Source organism: Emys orbicularis, chromosome 3 (assembly GCF_028017835.1).
Source record: "Emys orbicularis isolate rEmyOrb1 chromosome 3, rEmyOrb1.hap1, whole genome shotgun sequence".
Taxonomy (NCBI): Eukaryota; Metazoa; Chordata; order Testudines; family Emydidae; genus Emys; species Emys orbicularis.
Window position 1 is genome coordinate 14,874,461 of NC_088685.1, and position 18,942 is coordinate 14,893,402.

Consider the following 18,942-nt stretch of genomic DNA (forward strand, 5'->3'; position numbering starts at 1 on the left):
GGAGTGTGACAGGGAGTGTGTTGTGTGTATGTGTGGAGGAGAGACAGTGTGTTTTCGGGGGCAGAGTGTGTCAGTATGCTATCTTGTAAGTTCAGACAGTGGCAGGGGGAAGGGGGAAACCCGACATCAGCCCTCACCCCCTGCCTCTCTCTCTCTCTCTCTCTCTCTCTCTCTCTCTCTCTCTCTCTCTCACACACACACACACACCCCTGCCTCTGCAGCAGGAGCATTCCACAGTAATGGTTTGCTTTGTGTCCCGGAGCAGATAAGCATCCATGCTGTCAGAAACGGAGCTTTGAAAAGGGATATCCGCATGCCTGCAGCCGAGTTCAAAACAATCACCAGAGTGGCCACTTGACTTCAGGGGATTATGGGACATTTCTGGAGGCCAGTCGCAACATAGTAATGCAACACATCGTCCACATTGACACCCCGGCACTCCAGCCGGGGCACAGCAACCTCTATGCTTCTCATGGAGATGGATTACCAGGAGCGCTCCAGCCACGGAGTCCTGGCGCTCTAAGCGTCTTGCCAGTGTGGAGTCAGGGCATCTGGGGCTGATTTAATGCACTCTAACTTGCAAGTGTAGACAAGGCCATACTGGTATAAAGATGCTTATACTGTATAGATGAAAAGGAACAAGCTATATTAGTATTAACACAATGTACCTATGAGCACGGCTTCACTGGCAAGCTGCAGTGCTTTAACGGGGCTTATATAGTTCCGGCTCTAAAAAACCCACCTCCACAAGGGGCATAGCTCCCAGCACCAGTGCTGGTGCACTGTCTACACTGGCATGTTACAGCGCTGAAACTTGCAGTGCTCAGGGGGTGTTTTTTTACTCCCCTGAGTGAGAAAGTTGCAGCGCTGTAAAGTGCCAATGTAGACAAGCCCTATATCAGTAAAACAATCCCACCCCTAACAGACATAGGTCATGTTTACACTATGGGCACAGATACAGCGCAATAGCTATCCCACTGTAGTGCCGTAGTTTAGACACACACTAGAGCGACAGAAGGAAGTTTTCTGTCACTACTAATTCCACCTCCCTGAGCAACAGTAGCTAGGTCAACGGAAGCATTTTTCCACCAGTCTAGCTGTGTCTACACCAGGGTTTTAGGTCGGCATAGCTGCCATGCTCAGGCATTTGGATATTTCACACCCCTACCCATAGTATGTAGACCTCCATTTTAAGTGTAGAGCAGGCCATAGTTATTCTGGTCCAAAAACTGTATATGGACCAGGCCTTAAGTGCTTTTGAAAATCTCACTGCTGTGACCTTAGTCTATGAAGAATTATCTGTATCTAAATAAAGAAAACAGACCTTTGTTTTGATTAAATATTATGTGGGGACTAAGAGATAATGAAGAAGTCATGTTGGGAGGAGTTCATCACCCAGGGATGGTCGCTGGTGAAATGTCACCATATTCAATGGCTTTGTAATGTAATTATGGTTTTAAAAGAGTTACTCTGAAAAGAATGATGTGGCCCTGGCATCTCATGTCCCCCCCTGCTCATCCTCCCCAGACAATTAGAGCTGTAACAAATGTATAACCAATCCCAACACCATGCCTAACTGTCCTGGTTATGGGAGCCATCATGAGAGTAAAACTCCAATCAAGTTCAGAGAAAAGGTTTGTAAAGGTCACATATTGCTGGAGTCTGGCTGAAGCCTTACAAGATGATGGATGGTCCAGTGGTTCGGGTGCTAATCTATGACCTGGGTGCAAATCCCTGCTCAACCACAGACATCCTGTGTGACCTTGGGCAAGTCACTTGGGCCCATATCCTGAAAGGTGAATGGGAATTAGGAACCCAAATACATTTGAGGATCTGGGCCTTAGTCTTTCTGTGCTTTGGCTCCTCATCTACAAAATGGCACTTTTCTACCTCACAGGGGTGTCGAGATGGGTAAATATATTAAATGATTGGGAGGGGCTCAGATACTACAATGATAGGTAATATATAAGTACCTTATATGCAACATTTATGATACATCCATGTGATTGTGATGCCACAGTATCACATATATCCAGCCATGTACCATTACGATGAATAAGATTTTGTCACAGTAAAATTATGCATAATCCACCACACAGTCATGGTAAAAAATAGATATTTCACATGATAGTCGTGGTAACCATGGGGACCATGCTGCCGTGCACTAACAGTTGGTTAGTTTGCTTTGATCTAGTCCTCTTTGGTCCCTCACCAAAGGCTCTTTGGTCCCTTACCAAAGGCTTTTACGTAAATTAAGTTGTCATGGGATAAAAGGGAAGGTCCTTTCATGGATTGAGAACTGGTTAAAAGACAGGGAACAAAGGGTGGGAATTAATGGTAAATTCTCAGAATGGAGAGGGGTAACTAGTGGTGTTCCCCAAGGGTCAGTCCTCGGACTGATCCTATTCAACTTATTCATAAATTATCTGGAGAAAGGGGTAAACAGTGAGGTGGCAAAGTTTGCAGATGATACTAAACTGCTCAAAATAGTTAAGACCAAAGCAGACTGTGAAGAACTTCAAAAAGATCTCACAAAACTAAGTGATTGGGCAACAAAATGGCAAATGAAATTTAATGTGGATAAATGTAAAGTAATGCACATTGGAAAAAATAACCCCAACTATACATACAATATGATGGGGGCTAATTTAGCTACAATGAATCAGGAAAAAGATCTTGGAGTCATCGTGGATAGTTCTCTGAAGATGTCCATGCAGTGTGCAGCGGCAATCAAAAAAGCAAACAGGATGTTAGGAATCATTAAAAAGGGTATAGAGAATAAGACGGAGAATATCTTATTGCCCTTATATAAATCAATGGTACGCCCACATCTTGAATACTGCGTACAGATGTGGTCTCCTCATCTCAAAAAAGCTATACTGGCACTAGAAAAGGTTCATAGAAGGGCAACTAAAATGATTAGGGGTTTGGAGAGGGTCCCATATGAGGAGAGATTAAAGAGGCTAGGACTTTTCAGCTTGGAAAAGAGGAGACTAAGGGGGGATATGATAGAGGTATATAAAATCATGAGTGATGTGGAGAAAGTGGATAAGGAAAAGTTATTTACTTATTCCCATAATACAAGAACTAGGGGTCACCAAATGAAATTAATAGGCATCAGGTTTAAAACAAATAAAAGGAAGTTCTTCTTCACACAGCGCACAGTCAACTTGTGGAACTCCTTAACTGAGGAGGTTGTGAAGGCTAGGACTATAACAGCGTTTAAAAGATAACTGGATAAATTCATGGAGGTTAAGTCCATTAATGGCTATTAGCCATGATGGGTAAGGAATGGTGTCCCTAGCCTCTGTTTGTCAGAGGGTGGAGATGGATGGCAGGAGAGAGATAACTTGATTATTACCTGTTAGGTTCACTCCCTCTGGGGCACCTGGCATTGGCCACTGTCGGTAGACAGGATACTGGGCTAGATGGACCTTTGGTCTGACCCAGTACGGCTGTTCTTATGTTCTTATGTTGAAATGGGACTGGACCAAAGCAAACTAATGAATTGTTCACGTGGAGAGAACTGCAGCGCATTAACCGGTTGTTTGGTTGCTTTGCTCTAGTCTTCTTTGAAATGGGACTACATTAAAATGAATTAACCAACTGTTAATATACGGCAGCTGGTCTGTATAAAGGGAAACATTCACGGGTCTGTGACAGTGGTGACCACTCTGACAGAACTGAATCTGTAACCGTTTGTTTCACTTGGCCTTTGAAGACAGTTAGAGGGATTGAGGTATAGGCTGATAAATGGTGGTTGGGGGTGGGGACTTCTAGCAGTGATTATGAGCTGTGCTTGGCATAAGGAATGGTTTGAGTAAAATTTGTATTTGGTTTTGTAATTTTAAATAATTGGCGAGGGGCCCAGAGCCTGTATATGGGCGCTTTTTACAGTTACAAATCCAAAGATAGTAGCTAAGTAATGTAATGGGGAAATATTTATATCCTTGATGTACTGAAAAGTGAATTAGAGTTGAAATCTTGGCTCCACTAAAGTCAATGGGAGTTTCACTGTTGACTTCAATGGGGCAGGATTTCACCATACATTTTAAAAAATTATTTCACTTTCAATAAGTTAAAGGGCCCGTCCTATGTTCCTTGCACACACACACACACACACACACACACAGCTTCCACCAAATCCAATGGGAATTTTGGGTCAGAAACAAATGTAAGGTTTACCCTAAACCAAGATTTGCACAAGTGACTAGTGATTTGGGGGACCTCAGGTTTTGGGTGCTTCACTTGGGACACCTTGAAAGGGCTTGATATTAAAGAAATACTGAGCACACACCCTCTGAATATCAAGCCTCTCTAAAGTATCTCAAACTGGGCACCCAAAACCTGAGGTTCCCTAAGTCATTAGTCACTTTTGGCATAAATTGTTATTAGTAAAAGCCATTTAAAAATGTACTGTACAGTACTTTTCTTGGCAATCTTTCTTTCTTTCTTTCTTTCTTTCTTTCTTTCTTTCTTTCTTTCTTTCTTTCTTTCTTTCTTTTCACATGCCAACATTATTTTGAAAGCAGCTACCATTATGATATCTAGGGCCTAAATTTAAAATCTGAAGCATGTAAAATTTTCTATGCTGATGTTAGCCTGGAGTTTCCTTAAATCCCCTAATAAAACATTTCATTTTACTTTGCTTCCATGACTTATTAGTGTTTTGGGAATAGCCAGAATGTGAAAGGCGGTGTGGGATGATGGATGCTGCCCTTTCAGGCTACAGAAGCCCGTTGGGTACTTTCTTTGCTAATATCATTTTGTGCTTGGAGAGATTTTTCTTTTCTATTGAAAATTCATAGAGTCATGTTTGACCACTAGAGAGCGCCTGTGGCAGATTTGATGACAAAACCCTGTGCAAGGGTAATTAGGACCCCATAACTGTGTTTTCGCTACTGCAGGTCTTGAACTTGGGCTCTCTGGATCATGATGCATGAGCCCCCACTACTTGAACTTAAAAAACAAAGGTAGTAGCAGACTCATACAATTCTATATGTGGGCTGGTCACTAGAAGCAAACAAAAAGCCGCTGAGAGGCAGGCATCAATGTGGTTTCACAAATGCTCCCAACCTTTGGATGGCCCTGAGTTTTCCCAGGATTCGCGTGCTCGCTTCCTGAACTAAGTGATGCATTCTGCCAGGAGCTGTGCAAAAGCTCTCCCATAAGTCCTGTCTGTACTAAAGTCTTTCAGAATGTTTGTAGCCAGGTTATAGAATGATTAACTCCAAACCTAGTTCATATCCATACATGACACAAAAACATTTCCTAACTCATGGCTCTGCAACATATACCAGCGTTTGCTGCCTGTCGGGTAACTCATGTTATTGTCATCCTTTAACTCAGACCTAGCATGATCCTTTTGTCGTGTAGATAGGAAAACCTAACTATGCTTTTGTAACCAGGTTTAGCACTTTCCTGCTTCCCAATCCTCTTTGCAGGAAGCCATCTCAGAGGGCATTAGCAAGGGAATTTTGAAAAACACCCCAAATCCTCTATCCAGATCACGCAGTATAGGATAATTGCTCAGATTTTCCCAGAGTGCACCGATATAAACATGGCTGCATGGTATCAGTGGATGGTCGAACATAGTTAACACACTATACACCTGCAGTGTAGAGCTGCTGAAACTGTGTTTTCTGTATTCAGGCCAGATAGGCATGTCAGAAGCTAACTGCACAAACATGGTTGTATAAGTCGTGTAGATGAGCCTATGGTTTATGCCTGTCTACTACAGTTGTGTGAAACTCAGCAGTTTTCAGGCTCACAGGGGGGTTCTTTGAAGCTTTTCCTTGCTTTCAGCTTGCGTGAGATTTAAGTTTTGCATTTGAGCAAACCTAGAAACTCTTATTCCTTCAGTGGGACTATTCCTATCCTTAAACACATGCTTGAGTATCTTGATGAACGGGGGGGTCTCAACAAGAGATGCCACTGCCTGATTTGAGGTGAAGAATTAAAACATTGGAACATAGGAATTACAATACTGTGTCAGATCTGTCTGTGCTCCATCTGGTCACTGATGCTAGCTAGTACCAGATGCAAGAAACTCTGAAGTTGGCAGTTATGGGATAAGCTTGTTCCTAGATAAAAATTCCTCATCGTACCCAATAAAAAAAGGCTAGATTCTGCTCTGTGCATGGGAGTTTATATCCCTTCCAAAGCTCTTGTTTATGTCCTAATATTTACTATTCATTTATGTTGTCCATGTAAATGTGCAGTCTTTTTTTCTGTTAAACTCTTTTCTCACACTGCTTTTCTTCTTATCTGTTTTGAATTTGCCACCTTCCAATTTCATTCCACATTCCCTTGTTCTTGTCTTATGAAAGAGAGTACAGGTCTGTCTCATCTTATGCGGGGGTTCCGTTCCGCAGTTAGCGCGTAAAGCAAAAACTGTGTATAGCCAAAATTCCATTAAGTTCAATGGCGGGCGAAATTGCCCGCACTACAGGTATAAAATTATTATTTTTCTCTTCTTTTTTTTTGTTTTTGTTTTTGTTTTTGCCGACCGCGTAAAGTTGAAATCGCACATGTTAAATGCGTGTAAGATGCGACAGACCTGTAAACAGAATTTTCCAGTCCACTATCTCTATACTAAACCTGAGTGAAACTACATCAGTTTTTTATTTTTTCCACCTAAAGTCATAATCAGCTCAGATTAGAGTGAGAGAGAGAGAGATTCCAGGCAAAAGCCTGATATTCTTTCTCTGTTTGCCAAAATGTTTGTGAGTTTTCAGAACAACTAGTGCAAGTCTGAAGTTTGTAACCCCCAATAACTATCTAGTGGTTTTGTCACAGGACAGAGAGCTATGCAACATTATAAACTTCCTCATAGTACAGGAGGTAAAATGTATTCCGAGAAAGATTATTATATTGGAATATAGCTGGGACAGCAGGTTTGTACTCTTGTTAAAAAATGTCACGGAATTGTTGATGACCGCCAGTGGTCATTACCTCAGTTTTATTGTCTCATCTGGGAAATATTATATTTGGAGAGCACTGAGCACACGATTGGCGCTCAGATTACAAATAATGCCACTAATGATTATCTTTGCAATCAAAAAGGGCTACCAATTTATTTTAAAAAACAATTTTGCAATGTTGATGTATATAATAAGAATGAATAATTAATACATTTCATGAGCATCAAAGCCCTGGACATTATGACAGTGTATAGGCCAATTTAATCCCTGCCATAAATGATTGCAATATCTTTGACTTTACTAGAGTCATACCTACTTACATCAGTGGATAACTTGCTTGAATGAATAGGGCAATCACTTCATCGAGCATCAAAAGGTGGTCCTCTGAGATGGACCAAGGCAAAGCCATGTGCCTTCAACAACGCACAATTTTTTTTGTAAGGAAGAAAAGAATAATACCTTATCCAATGAAAGCAGTGGAAGCATAGAGTAGGGCAAATGTACGGTAGCTACCTATATCATCATTTGGCTGGGACATTTGAACAGACTCCCCTGTTTTGGTAGACATTGCTCTGGGATCTTTAGTACCCAGTAAAAACCAGAAGCTTGGTTTTGTTTCTGTTCCAATCAGTGGCCTCCGTAGCAGCCCAGGGCTCAATAGTAGTAAACTGGGGACATGAGCTGACTCTGGAGGAAGAGTATCACCTACCGTGGAGAGTACACTATCAGCACAAAGAGCAACACTAAATCCCCAGCACCACTTCCTGCAACCTCAGAGCTTTTCCCCGAAGGACTCCCATTCAAGAAATGAACAGACTTAACTGTGCTCAGTTTGTGAACTGCACAAAAGCTCACAGCCTAAGTTTGTGTCAGTGTACACCACATAATGGAGGAGTGATTAATAGTGTCAAAGGTAATAAGGATATATTCTTTTTTAACAATATGTTGAACAAATAGGACTAGATTTTCAAAAGAGCTCATCATCTAACATGCTCTTTTGTAAATCTGTCCTATAGAGTCTATAATTAGGGACTGAGTCTCCCACTGGGATAGATGGTTTATTCTCTTATCAGTGTAGTGGATGTTGACCAGCTGATCTACCTGTGTTGGGAGTCAAGCACACACAGGTCTTTCTGCTTATTGTGATCAAGTCCTTTCCTATCGCGAGGAAGGTGATGAACAGCTACTTCTCTGTGTGACCACTAGAGGGCATAATAGCACCCTGGAATGTTAGCAACCATGTCTCAGGCTCAGATTTTGTCACAGATATTTTTAATACAAGTCATGGACAGGTCACGGGCAATAAATAAAAATTCACGGAAGCTGTGACCTGTCCCTAACTTTCACTAAAAAAATCCATGACAAAATGGGGAGGCAGGTTCAGCTCAGCATCCACTGCTGCTGGGGCTCCAGGGTCCCTCGCCACTGTGGTGAGTGGGAGCTCCAGGGTCCCCCCGACGTTGCAGCAGAGCGGCTCTGGAGGGTTCCCGCCACCTACGGCGAGTGAGAGCTCCAGGGAGTCCCACCACCATGGCTGGGAGCGGCAGGGTCCCCCCACCAGGGCAGGGGCTGGGAGCTGTGGGGGCAGGAGGGATGGCTGGGAGCTCCAGCTGTGGGGCAGAAAATGTCATGGAGGTCAATGGAAGTCTCAGATTCCATGACATAATCATAGCCTTAACCATGTCTGAAATGTCTGGGATCAAAGTCTGGACAACATTTAATTTAAAGATGGGTCCAAGCCCATCCCAACATTTCAGGGTGTTTGGATCCAGGAATTGGTTTGTCCCATTATAGAGTTAGAGGACAGATCTGAAATTCTGACTCAGGTTCAGGTTACAACCGCCACTTCTCTAACCTGGGGAATGTCTGGCTGAAGCCCGTTTCTTATTTTATTGTCCTAGATTTTTTACCCTCTTGACCTCGCCTATTGACTGATGTAAACCACATCGAGGCCAAAGCCAATCAAGTGACCGGTGAAGGAAGTTCTGCCTTTAGGCTCCAATTCAGCAAGGTACTCAACCACGTGCCCAAATTTAAGCACCCGAGTAGTCCCGTTGAAGATAAAGTTAAGCATCCTCAAGGATGTTAGCAGTTGGGATTGAAGTCCCAGTGTAGCAGGTGTGACAAGATGGCCAATGTTAGTATGGTGGGTCCCACACTTTTCTTGGCAGGGGGCTAAGACGCCACCCCTTGCCCCTGCTCTTGGGCACCCGCTAGTGGCCCTGGTAGGTGGGAGAGGAGGGAAGCGGGGGAGGGGTCTGGCTTTGCTCCTCACTCTGAGTCCCAGCCCTTCTTAACCCCTGCAGGTTTCTTACCCTCTGCCCCCGTGGGTGGGGTTACTCTCAGTCCTTAGATGCTGGGGAAGGGAGTCTCCCTGCCCTGCCGGGACAAGTCTCCCTTACTTCGGTTCTCTGGTCTTTCCAATCTCACAACACACCTCCAGGCTTCAGTCCTCTCTCCTTCCTCCTCTTCTGACTGCCTGAAGCAGGGGATTTTATTAGGTTCCTGACAGGGCCTTAATTGACTGCTGGTGCTCCAATTAACCTGTAGCAACCCTCCCTAGTCTACAGGGAACCATGCCTTAATTAGCCTAGGGCTTATATATTTCCCCTCTACCACTCTCCCACTGCTCCCTGGCCCTCCTGTATCACACAGGGCAGCAAAGGGGAGGATGGGAATCTTGACTTCAGTATTAGGTCCGTTCCCTCTGTGTCCCTTTTAAATCCCATTTAATGTAATGTGCAAAACATACCGTGATTAGCTGCATTGTGTCACATTTGCTTTGTGTGCATATAATGTGACTTATCCATTCCCTCAACAGGATGGTCCCATTTATATCAGCTTATGATTGATGGGAGCTCTATGTGTGTGTGCATCTGTGTGTGAGTAAAGGGGAAACAAGACCCAGGAGACACTGAGTACTGCATGGCTCAGAGGACTATTAATGGGAACTCAGTCCAGGATGGTAAGGACTGAAAGCCATTACTCTTACAGGACTGTGCCGTAAAAGAGAGTGGTATGTGTAGTTAGTTAATAGATAAGGTGCCAGTAGATGGTGCTAGAGAGCACGCAACATTGTTCCTGGGTTTTGTAGCACCAAATACCATTTGTTGGCATGATACACTCCAAATGGCTACTTGTGGGAGCAGTTTACATGCAGCTCTTGTGGTGTCCCTAGTCTCTGTTTGCCAGAAGCTGGGAATGAGCGACAGGGGATAGATCACTCGATGATTACCTGTTCTGTTTATTCCCTCTGGGGCACCTGGCATTGACCACTGTAGGAAGACCGGATACTGGGCTAGATGGACCTTTGGTCTGACCCAGTATGGCCACTCTTATGGTCTTATGTTCTCTTCTGTTAGCTCTTAGCAGGTACCATTTGATGGCTCTTCAGTGGCTTACGTGAAATAAATTGATCGTTTCAATCAAGTTATTTAGTGGTTAATAAATAACTTGCACAGCCCAGTGCACCGCACTGAAACCATTTCCTCCACTGGCAGTAACCAGAAGCTTTGTTGGCAGCCTCAGCAGAAAGGCCAGGGACTGCTGAACCATGAAGACTTAATTTTCCTCTCCCAATCTCCAGGTCAGGGCTGAGGTGTAGCAACAGGATGATGTAAAGCTTCTACTGCTACTATCCCTGTCTTGTGCAAAAATACTTAAGGGCTGTCTGGCTGACATAGACCCTACCTGAAGCTCATGGTAGTTTATGTGCGAAGAGAGGAAGGATGATTTTGTAATCAAGATATTAGACTAGGAATTGGGAGCTCTGTGTTCCGTCCCCAGCTCTGCCATAGACCTTAGCCAAGTCACTTAGGGCCCGATTTTCAAAGGTGCCTAAAGATGCAGATAAGTACTTAGTGAGATTTTCAAAAGTGCCTAACTAACTTCTGTTTCAGTCAGAAGGAATTTGGCACCTCAGTGCTTTGGAAAACTCCACCAGATGTCTATCTGCATCTTTAGGTGACTAAATACCTTTGAAAATCTGGCCTTGAATCTCACCGCACCTCAAGTGGTATGGGCAGGATAATACTTCCTTTCTTCCAGCCAAGGGGGCAAGAACCTTTGTAGAAGTGAGGGGGCCACCGCTCTGATGCCGTTGCTTCCACCTTTGATCTATTTATACCATAGGCAATTTGGGGCAGGGACTTTCTCGCACTATGTGTATGTACAGTGCAGCTGTAATCTCAGTTAAGGCCGCTTGGTGCTCTGTATGTTTCCCCTCTTGTAGCTCTTAGGGAATGTGTCCACTGCCCCACAGTTTGAACGCCAGGGGTGTGAATAGCGGTGTGCACCAACGTGCTGCACTGTAACTCCCCCATGTGGACACTGTGGGTGCAAAGTGAAAGGTTCCTACTTCTCATTAAAGTAGTCCTGTTTGAAGGGCACTCTGTTAATGCAAACTAGGAGCCTTTTAGTTCACACCTGCAGCATCCACATGGAGGAGTTACAGCTCATCTCCCTGCTGTTCACACCCTTGTAGTCCGAACTGTGGGGAGATAAAAGAGCAGGTGCCACTGTATTTGAATGCAGAGTCTTTATGGCCTGGTCTACAGAAGGGGGAGGATCGTCCTAAGATACACAACTTCAGCTACAAGAATAGCGTAGCTGAAGTCGACATATCTTAGTTCAACTTACCTCCCGTCCTCACGGCGCGGGATTGATGGCTGCCGCGCCCCCGTCGACTCCGCTTCCGCCTCTTGCCACGGTGGAGTTCCGGAGTCGACAGCAGAGCGATCGGGGATCGATTTATCATGTCTACACTAGACACGATAAATCGATCCCCAATAGATCGATCACTACCCGCCGATCCGGCGGGTAGTGAAGACGTACTCTATGAGATCCAGCTTTGGAATTTTGTCCTTCTAAGCCGAAACAAAATATCTATCAGTTCCTGTAGAAGAAATCCAGTTTAAAAGACTTCCCGTTCACCTCTCCAAGATCTCTCCTATTCAGTTAACCTAAGCCTTTGTCTTTCTTTGGGAAGTTGCACCACAAAATGACTTCAAAGGTCATACCTGAAGTGTGTTAAATGTCTCTGGATGTCGAGGTCTAATATTGGAGTTGGTCTTGAGGATCCGAGGGGCGATCTGTCTTGACTCAATAGGTCCTGGAATTCTTTACATATTTGTCTAAAAGAAAAGGGGAATCATTTAAAAGGGATCCATGCAATCTCCGTTGTGAGGCTGATACCCACACCAGACATCATAACAATTCAACTGTATTGGTGTAGCGTCTGTCAGTCCAGCCCTAGCACAAAAATGGTTTAGAGTGCAATGACATACGACAGCAAAAAATGACCAAAAGCATCAGTAGACAGACACTGTCAGCAGAATCTTCACAAGCCTCTCTGTAGGACTCTGTCTAGATTAAAGAAACAGGTTGTGTTGGAAAACAGGTTTCCTGACCTGTTTTTACACATGCTTTTTGCACCTAGAATGGAACAGTTTTAACACCTTTAAAGATGTGTTAGCTGAGTCAGCTAACACACTTTTAAAGGGTTAAATTTTGTCTACACTAGTCGCAAGGTATGTTTGAAAGCCTATTAACATGATAGGCATACCCTAAACTTGTCTGCAAAATTTGTACAGACACTGTATAGGCAGGCAAGATGATATTTGCATGTGCAAACTGGCCAAATGTGCATAAAGTGCCTCGCCTAGCCCCCATCCTGGGTCCTGCTAACACCAGCTCTACAACCAAATGCAGCAGTAGGAACTGTGGAGCAAAATGTTCCCAGAGCTATTTGCCCCTGCTGCTGTTCATTATGTCCATGTTATAACTACCTGTGGGTCATCTACAGTGTCTGAACCCAGGACCTATTACAACTCAACACAGACCTCTCTCCTAGGGCTGACCGGAGGACAGTAATTCCATTTTGCAGCAACTTTTGAAATCTGGTTTTGTTCTGCATCAAAAACTTTTGAATGTTTTCCCTGAAATGAAAGTGTGTCAAAATGTTCCCTTCAGGCAGAAATCTGAGCTCTATGCCCATCCACTGTAATTAGGACTCATTCAGAGGAGAGTTTTTCATCCCACATCGCTCTGACTTAGGCAGAGCAGGTATTTGAAGCAGCATCTCCCATATCCCACCCAAAGGCCTGCACCATCAGGCTATAAAGTATAAGGAAGTTGCCCCTTTCTTTCTCTGTTGCCTCCCAGGCCTGATAAAAACTTATTCAAAACCAATAGGTCTCCACAAGCATTTAGACAAAAATGTTCACACCAGCTCCACCATCTCTATTCTTGGGCTAAAGGAGTAACTCCATTGATTGGCAGCAATAGTGGGCTGCTATCCTCTTGCAGAACAGCCAGTGGAGGGAAGCGTGCAAATGTACATTACACAACTCTGCTGTTAAAATCATCTCATCCTGCGTATCTGAGGCCTATTAAAGTTTGAGTCCTTTTGGGTGCCACTTTTGTAACTAATTCCCTCAGGGGTCATCTATTGGGGTTGATCTTCAATACCACAACCCCCTTACGCTAAAGGTGGAACCCCATAAGCGATAACAGACTAGCAACCTCTGAGCTAGTCTGGGTTTACCCAGCCTGCCTCTTGTAAATGGGGGCAATAAATATGGCTCTGCGAGCTGACTTGTTGAAAGGTTTGCATCAGTGCAGACTTTTATCCAAAGAGAGGGATTCAGCACTTTTTCTGGTAAAATTACAGAGAAGTGTATGCATATGGAGTATACAGTTTTAATGAATCAGGCCCTTAGAGGGGGAAAAAAGACTCTTTTAACAACAGAAATCAGTCAAGCGCTTTGGCTTATAAATGATCTAACACACCTAGGATGCCTGTCAGTTCTACCTCCAGGTTCTACCTGTTGGAAACGTTCAGCTTAAAAGTTGTTAGGATTTGACTACGGGAAGTGTCAGAACTGAGCCAAGTGCTCGGTTCCTATCTCTTCCCTCCTGACATGTCAGAAGTCGTTAAATAGGGCTGTGGATTGAAGGGGGAGAAAAGCAGCTTTGCATTATACATGAAAACTGACAGAGAGCAGTAACCTACTTTAAAGTGGCTTCCCAGGCAGAGAAGTGTCTCTGGAAAAGCGACTCCATGGGGTTCCATAGTTACTCGCTCTGGGACAGCCTGTGATTCTGCAGGGAGCCCTGATGAAGGGATGGCACATGGGCACGCGGTCCCAAGAGCAGACCAGAGAGTGAATTGTGACTCCAAGAGGCACAGTACTTCTCATGCTCTAAGGGAAAACAAGTTACTACTCCTTTCCGTGGAGCAGCGTACTCCTCGCTCTGCATCCAGTCATCTACTCAGGCCAGGGTGCGAGTGGGTGGGGTCAGGGTCCTCCCACTGTTTACCCCTTCACCACCCACTGGCTACGTTCCTTGCCGATGCTCTACCCACTGCCTCCCTGCTCCCTTGCTTGCCGCCAGCTGTATCAGGCAAGTTGCCCCAGCTCGCCTCATCATGGTCCCAGTCCCCGTCTGAGCAGCACGGAGCAGGGATGTGAGGGATGCTTTACTCCAATCAGGGCCAAATGAGGACTGTTAATGACTTAGGGGGATACATTCCCAGAAGGGTTATTTCCTGTGCTGGGTGCAAGTTGCAGCCACAAACTTTGCTCCTTTTTTCCATTGCACCCACAAAATACACATCCTCCCTTTTATGCCTGCAGCTGAATTTTGAGTGCAGATCAGATGGGGCAAGAGCTCAGATGTCCAACTCGCTATTCAATTTTGCAGATGCAATGAAGGTCTGCAAACGGGAGACTGGGTGTCTACCCAGCTGAATGTACACTCCTCGGTGGCTCTACTACAAATCTGCTCAATTCACATATGAAAACATTATTTCCTTGGCTGCCAGGGATGGGCAAACCAATCTGTGTGATATGAGAACCAACCAGAACTCACACCCAAATTTCAGACCTGGCTGACCTGAAGTTCAAAAAAGTTTGACTCGATTTATGTGTATGTTAATGTGCATTAGAGCTGAGTCAAGAATTCACAGGAAACCATTTCATTAGATGAATGTAGCCTCTTTTGCTACACCTGGAATATCTGCAACTGTGAGCAGATCACTGTTTTCTCAAATTTTCTCTCAATACAGGGCCTAAATTCAGGTGATGAACAACATTCCCTTTGTAATCTATAATTACTTTCACTGATGCTTATACAAATACTGGAGAAAGCAAGTAAGCAAGCAACCATTGCTGGCTTAGAATAACTCACTCAAATGATAACTACTTATCGATCTGTGTGTCAATGAAAGTAACGCTAATGTATTGATCACCATAGGACCGTAGCTCCATAGCTGTATTTTGTGTCCTTAGCTGAATGATGGTCATGCAATGGAGTGGAAGATATAGAGCTGATGGCATAGGAGGACATCACCTGTTTTGTGTCAGAGGTTTGACAGGTTCCCACGCTCCTTATGCAGTGGGTTATGTTGGGGCAACTAGGTTTTCGACAAGATGTGTTTAACAGCTGAAGATCTCCCAATCTTTAATGTATTCATCCACAGAAACCCTGTGAGGTAGGGAAGGACTATTACCCTTGTGTTACAGATGGAGAACTGAAGCACAGAGAGACTAAATGACTTGCCCAAGGTCATTCAAGAAGCCTGTGACAAAGCAGGAAACTGAACCTAGGTCTCTCTAGTCATAGCCTAGCACCCTAACCACTACACCATCTTTCCTCTCGCTCACACGTCTCATAATAAGTTTTTGACTTGGAAAATCATTCTTCTGGTCCAACATCATCATGCATCAGCTGATTAACAGTCAAAGTCATCAAGACATTTCCCCTATGTTATAGCATTGCAGAGTTAGATGTTTTGTAAGGGTTTTACACCTTCCTCTGAAGCATCTGCCATTGGTCATTCTTGGTGACAGGATGCTGGACTATAGAGGTCATTGATCTATTGTCTCACAGCAGTCGTTCTATTCTGGGAGGTAACCATAAAATGAGCCTGTGGTGGGCTCCAGACCAGGTCTAAGAGGTGAGATGGGAAGCACTTCATGCAGTCTTGTACAGGTAGATATGCCTGTGGTGCATCTGGCTTCTCAATGGCTCTTTTGAGAATGAGGACGCTTTGAAACAGTGCATGCATGTGAAGTGGATCTGTGCTAGACTTGTGTAAGTAATTGAAGTTGCCATGTGGGCTTTTTGGCCCTGACAGAGTAATTGTTTTTTAATGGCTCCTTGGGGAATTGAAAGAGTTTATCAAGGACTATCTGCCTCTGGTGTGGTTATGGATTTTCAACATTTGGTTATGTCTACAGTGAATGCCAATTAAAGTGCTATCCTGTTTCTCTCCACTTTAAGTCAGTGGTATGAGTTTTGGACTATTGCATGCAGGTGTTCTACAGCCTTTGATCCTGTAACACATCTGTGGTCACTACAACTTCATGATTTTCCCTGGACAGTGTATCACAGCTTATTAGATTATAAACTCCTTGGTTCATGGACTATTTTTGTTCTGTTTGTACAGTGCCTAGTACAATGGGGTTCTGGTCCATAATTGATCATCCCGGGCATTACTGGAATATAAATAATAAATAATAACAATTTTAAACTTCAGAGTCAGTAAGTCTAGAACTCAAACCTTACTGCTCTATAAGCAAAGTCCCCTACTGCTTGAGCTGAAGCGTAACATTCAGCAGAATGTTAATAACTAGTGCTAGTAAAATAAACAATCAAACAAGTAGAAAAAATCATTTTTGCTGATTTTTCAAATTTTCAAAAAATGTTGACATTTCCATGACATTTTTTGGTTGTTAAGAAATTTCCACAAGCTGATTGAAAAACCTGAAAATTTTCATTGGGGAACTTTTGTCAACATTTTTCATATTTTATCAAGAACTCGAAATTCAGAAAATCTCATCAGCTCTATCAATGACACACAGTTAAGCAGTTCTGATTCTATCCAGTAGAGGGCAGTGCCCAGCAACCTACCCACCAGTTCATTTACTTCCTTAGTTAAACAACTACATATTTAATGGAGAGATAAAATAACAAAGCGAGAGTAAGGAAGCTGATAGCTTTGGGTTTGTTAGAAAATATAATCAAAGAAAGAAGGCTTAGGTGGCTGAGACATGTACACTATATGGAAGATGGGAGGCATGCTGAGTGAGCATTGAATTGGGTACACCCCAGGAGAAAGTGAGGAAGGCCGAGGAAGAGCTGGCAGAAGACAGTGATAGAGGCTATTGAATGCACTGGCATGATGTAGGAAGATGTACCACAACTAGCCAGCAACTGTAATCAGTGGAGGAACTGAGCTGTCAGTGGCAGAGAATGGATTCAGGTAAGGTTAGACACAGCATATCCTTGAGTGTCTATGGGGCCCAAGCATTTCAGTTTAATTTCGGAGAGTGTAACTATCCAGAGCTTCATAGTTGTCACTATAGTGTACACCATGGCAGCTATGAACTTCTTGTCAACTGCTAAGCCAAAGCTCAGATCCTCTTTCTCCATGAGTATCAGCCCTGACACTGGAACTAATGGAGAATGTTCATTAGTAGCATAATTATGGATGTATTATTTAGTATAGACATTTGTATGATGCCCATTTTTGTAGTATCTGGGATCACAATACCTTAGGGCCTATGATACTGTGTGGTGTAGTTCAAATTCCATCCAGTAGAGGGCATTTGTAACATACACACCAGCCAGTCCATTAGACTACATCAATCACCCTACATACAGTCAAGTATCAGGAGTTAGCCGTGTTAGTCTGTATCCACAAAAACAACAAGGAGTCCGGTGGCACCTTAAAGACTAACAGATTGATTTGAGCATAAGCTTTCGTGGGTAAAAAACCTCACTTCTTCAGAGGTTTTTTACCCATGAAAGCTTATGCCCAAATAAATCTGTTATTCTTTAACGTGCCACCGGACTCCTTGTTGTTTTTTCCTACATACAGTATGATAAATTATATCTTTACTTTTAAAGGTATGGTTAACTGACCAACTAGCGAGTACTTTTAGCTGGTGGAGGGGAAATATGGCATTTCTATTACTCTGAAAATATGATAGCGTCATGGCGTCAATGGTTGCATTAAGGATCAGGGAGCATTTCCAGATTAAACTGCCGTTTACTTCCCTCTTTATTTATTTTGGTCCATATCAATGTATCATGTATACAGAATGGGGGCTAGGTTATGACATGGACTATGCATCTGCGCTGGGGTGTGCGGTGGAGAAGATAACCTCTTTACAAGGCCCCCGGATGGACTGGCTGGATTGTGGGTCCGGAGATGCAGAGCTAAATGGACTCTGTGTGCCCGGTACTCCTCATCCTCTCTGCGAGCAGGTGGCTGGTAAATGTAGAAAGTGGCAGGGGAATGGGCCGACTTGTCCCCTGATGGGCCAGCCAGTAGAGCTGAACCAGCCTGGGGAAGATGGTAATTTGTTGGTGGTATAAGCCAGAGGCAATTTACTATCTCCCGAGGGGAAGGAGAGAGAATAGAAGAATTTGTGCCTCGGAGGGGTGTTGCTGACTCACCATGCCTCTGGGGTAGTTGTGGGGTGGTGCAGCTTACATATACCACCCCCTTGCTCAGGGCTATGCCTGGAGGCACAATCAAGCCCTAAATACTCAACGGTTTAACCAGAAGCGTAGCTACGCAACTCCCAATGAGCCAAGTGGTGTTTTAGCAACTTCTTGGTTATTTACTTATTCCTACATTTGTGAAATGCATCAGACAGCTGATATACGTGAGGGAAGAACATAAGTATAATAATAACAATACTTTGCACTCACATCTTCCCTTGTACCCAATGTTCTCAAAGGGCTGCAGTACCAGGAATGAATAAAGCTTGACATCAAGCCAGTGATGCACATGCATACCCTGAGTCACGCGTTGTTCTTAGTCCGTGAATGGAACTCTCATTTGCCTCAATAGGAATTGAGCACTAGATTGCATAGTCCTTGATGTGCTTTGCCACTTAGAACTCGAAGAAGTCTTGGCTCTGACTCACGTATAGCGTTGGACATATAAACGACGTGATGACAGCAAAAGTCTGCTCTGAATAGACAAAGATACTTGTGGTCCAAC

The 18,942-nt window shown here is 43.8% G+C and overlaps 1 protein-coding gene across 1 annotated transcript in view; it reads right to left on the reverse strand.

Annotated features, from left to right (window-relative positions):
- TFAP2D (transcription factor AP-2 delta) overlaps positions 1-18,942 on the reverse strand; it is a 55,223-nt gene that overhangs the window by 7,927 nt on the left and 28,354 nt on the right. Inside the window, exon 7 of the mRNA XM_065402087.1 lies at positions 11,942-12,055. Within this exon, the coding sequence (XP_065258159.1) occupies positions 11,942-12,055 (114 nt within the window). The remainder of the gene's footprint in view (positions 1-11,941; positions 12,056-18,942) is intronic.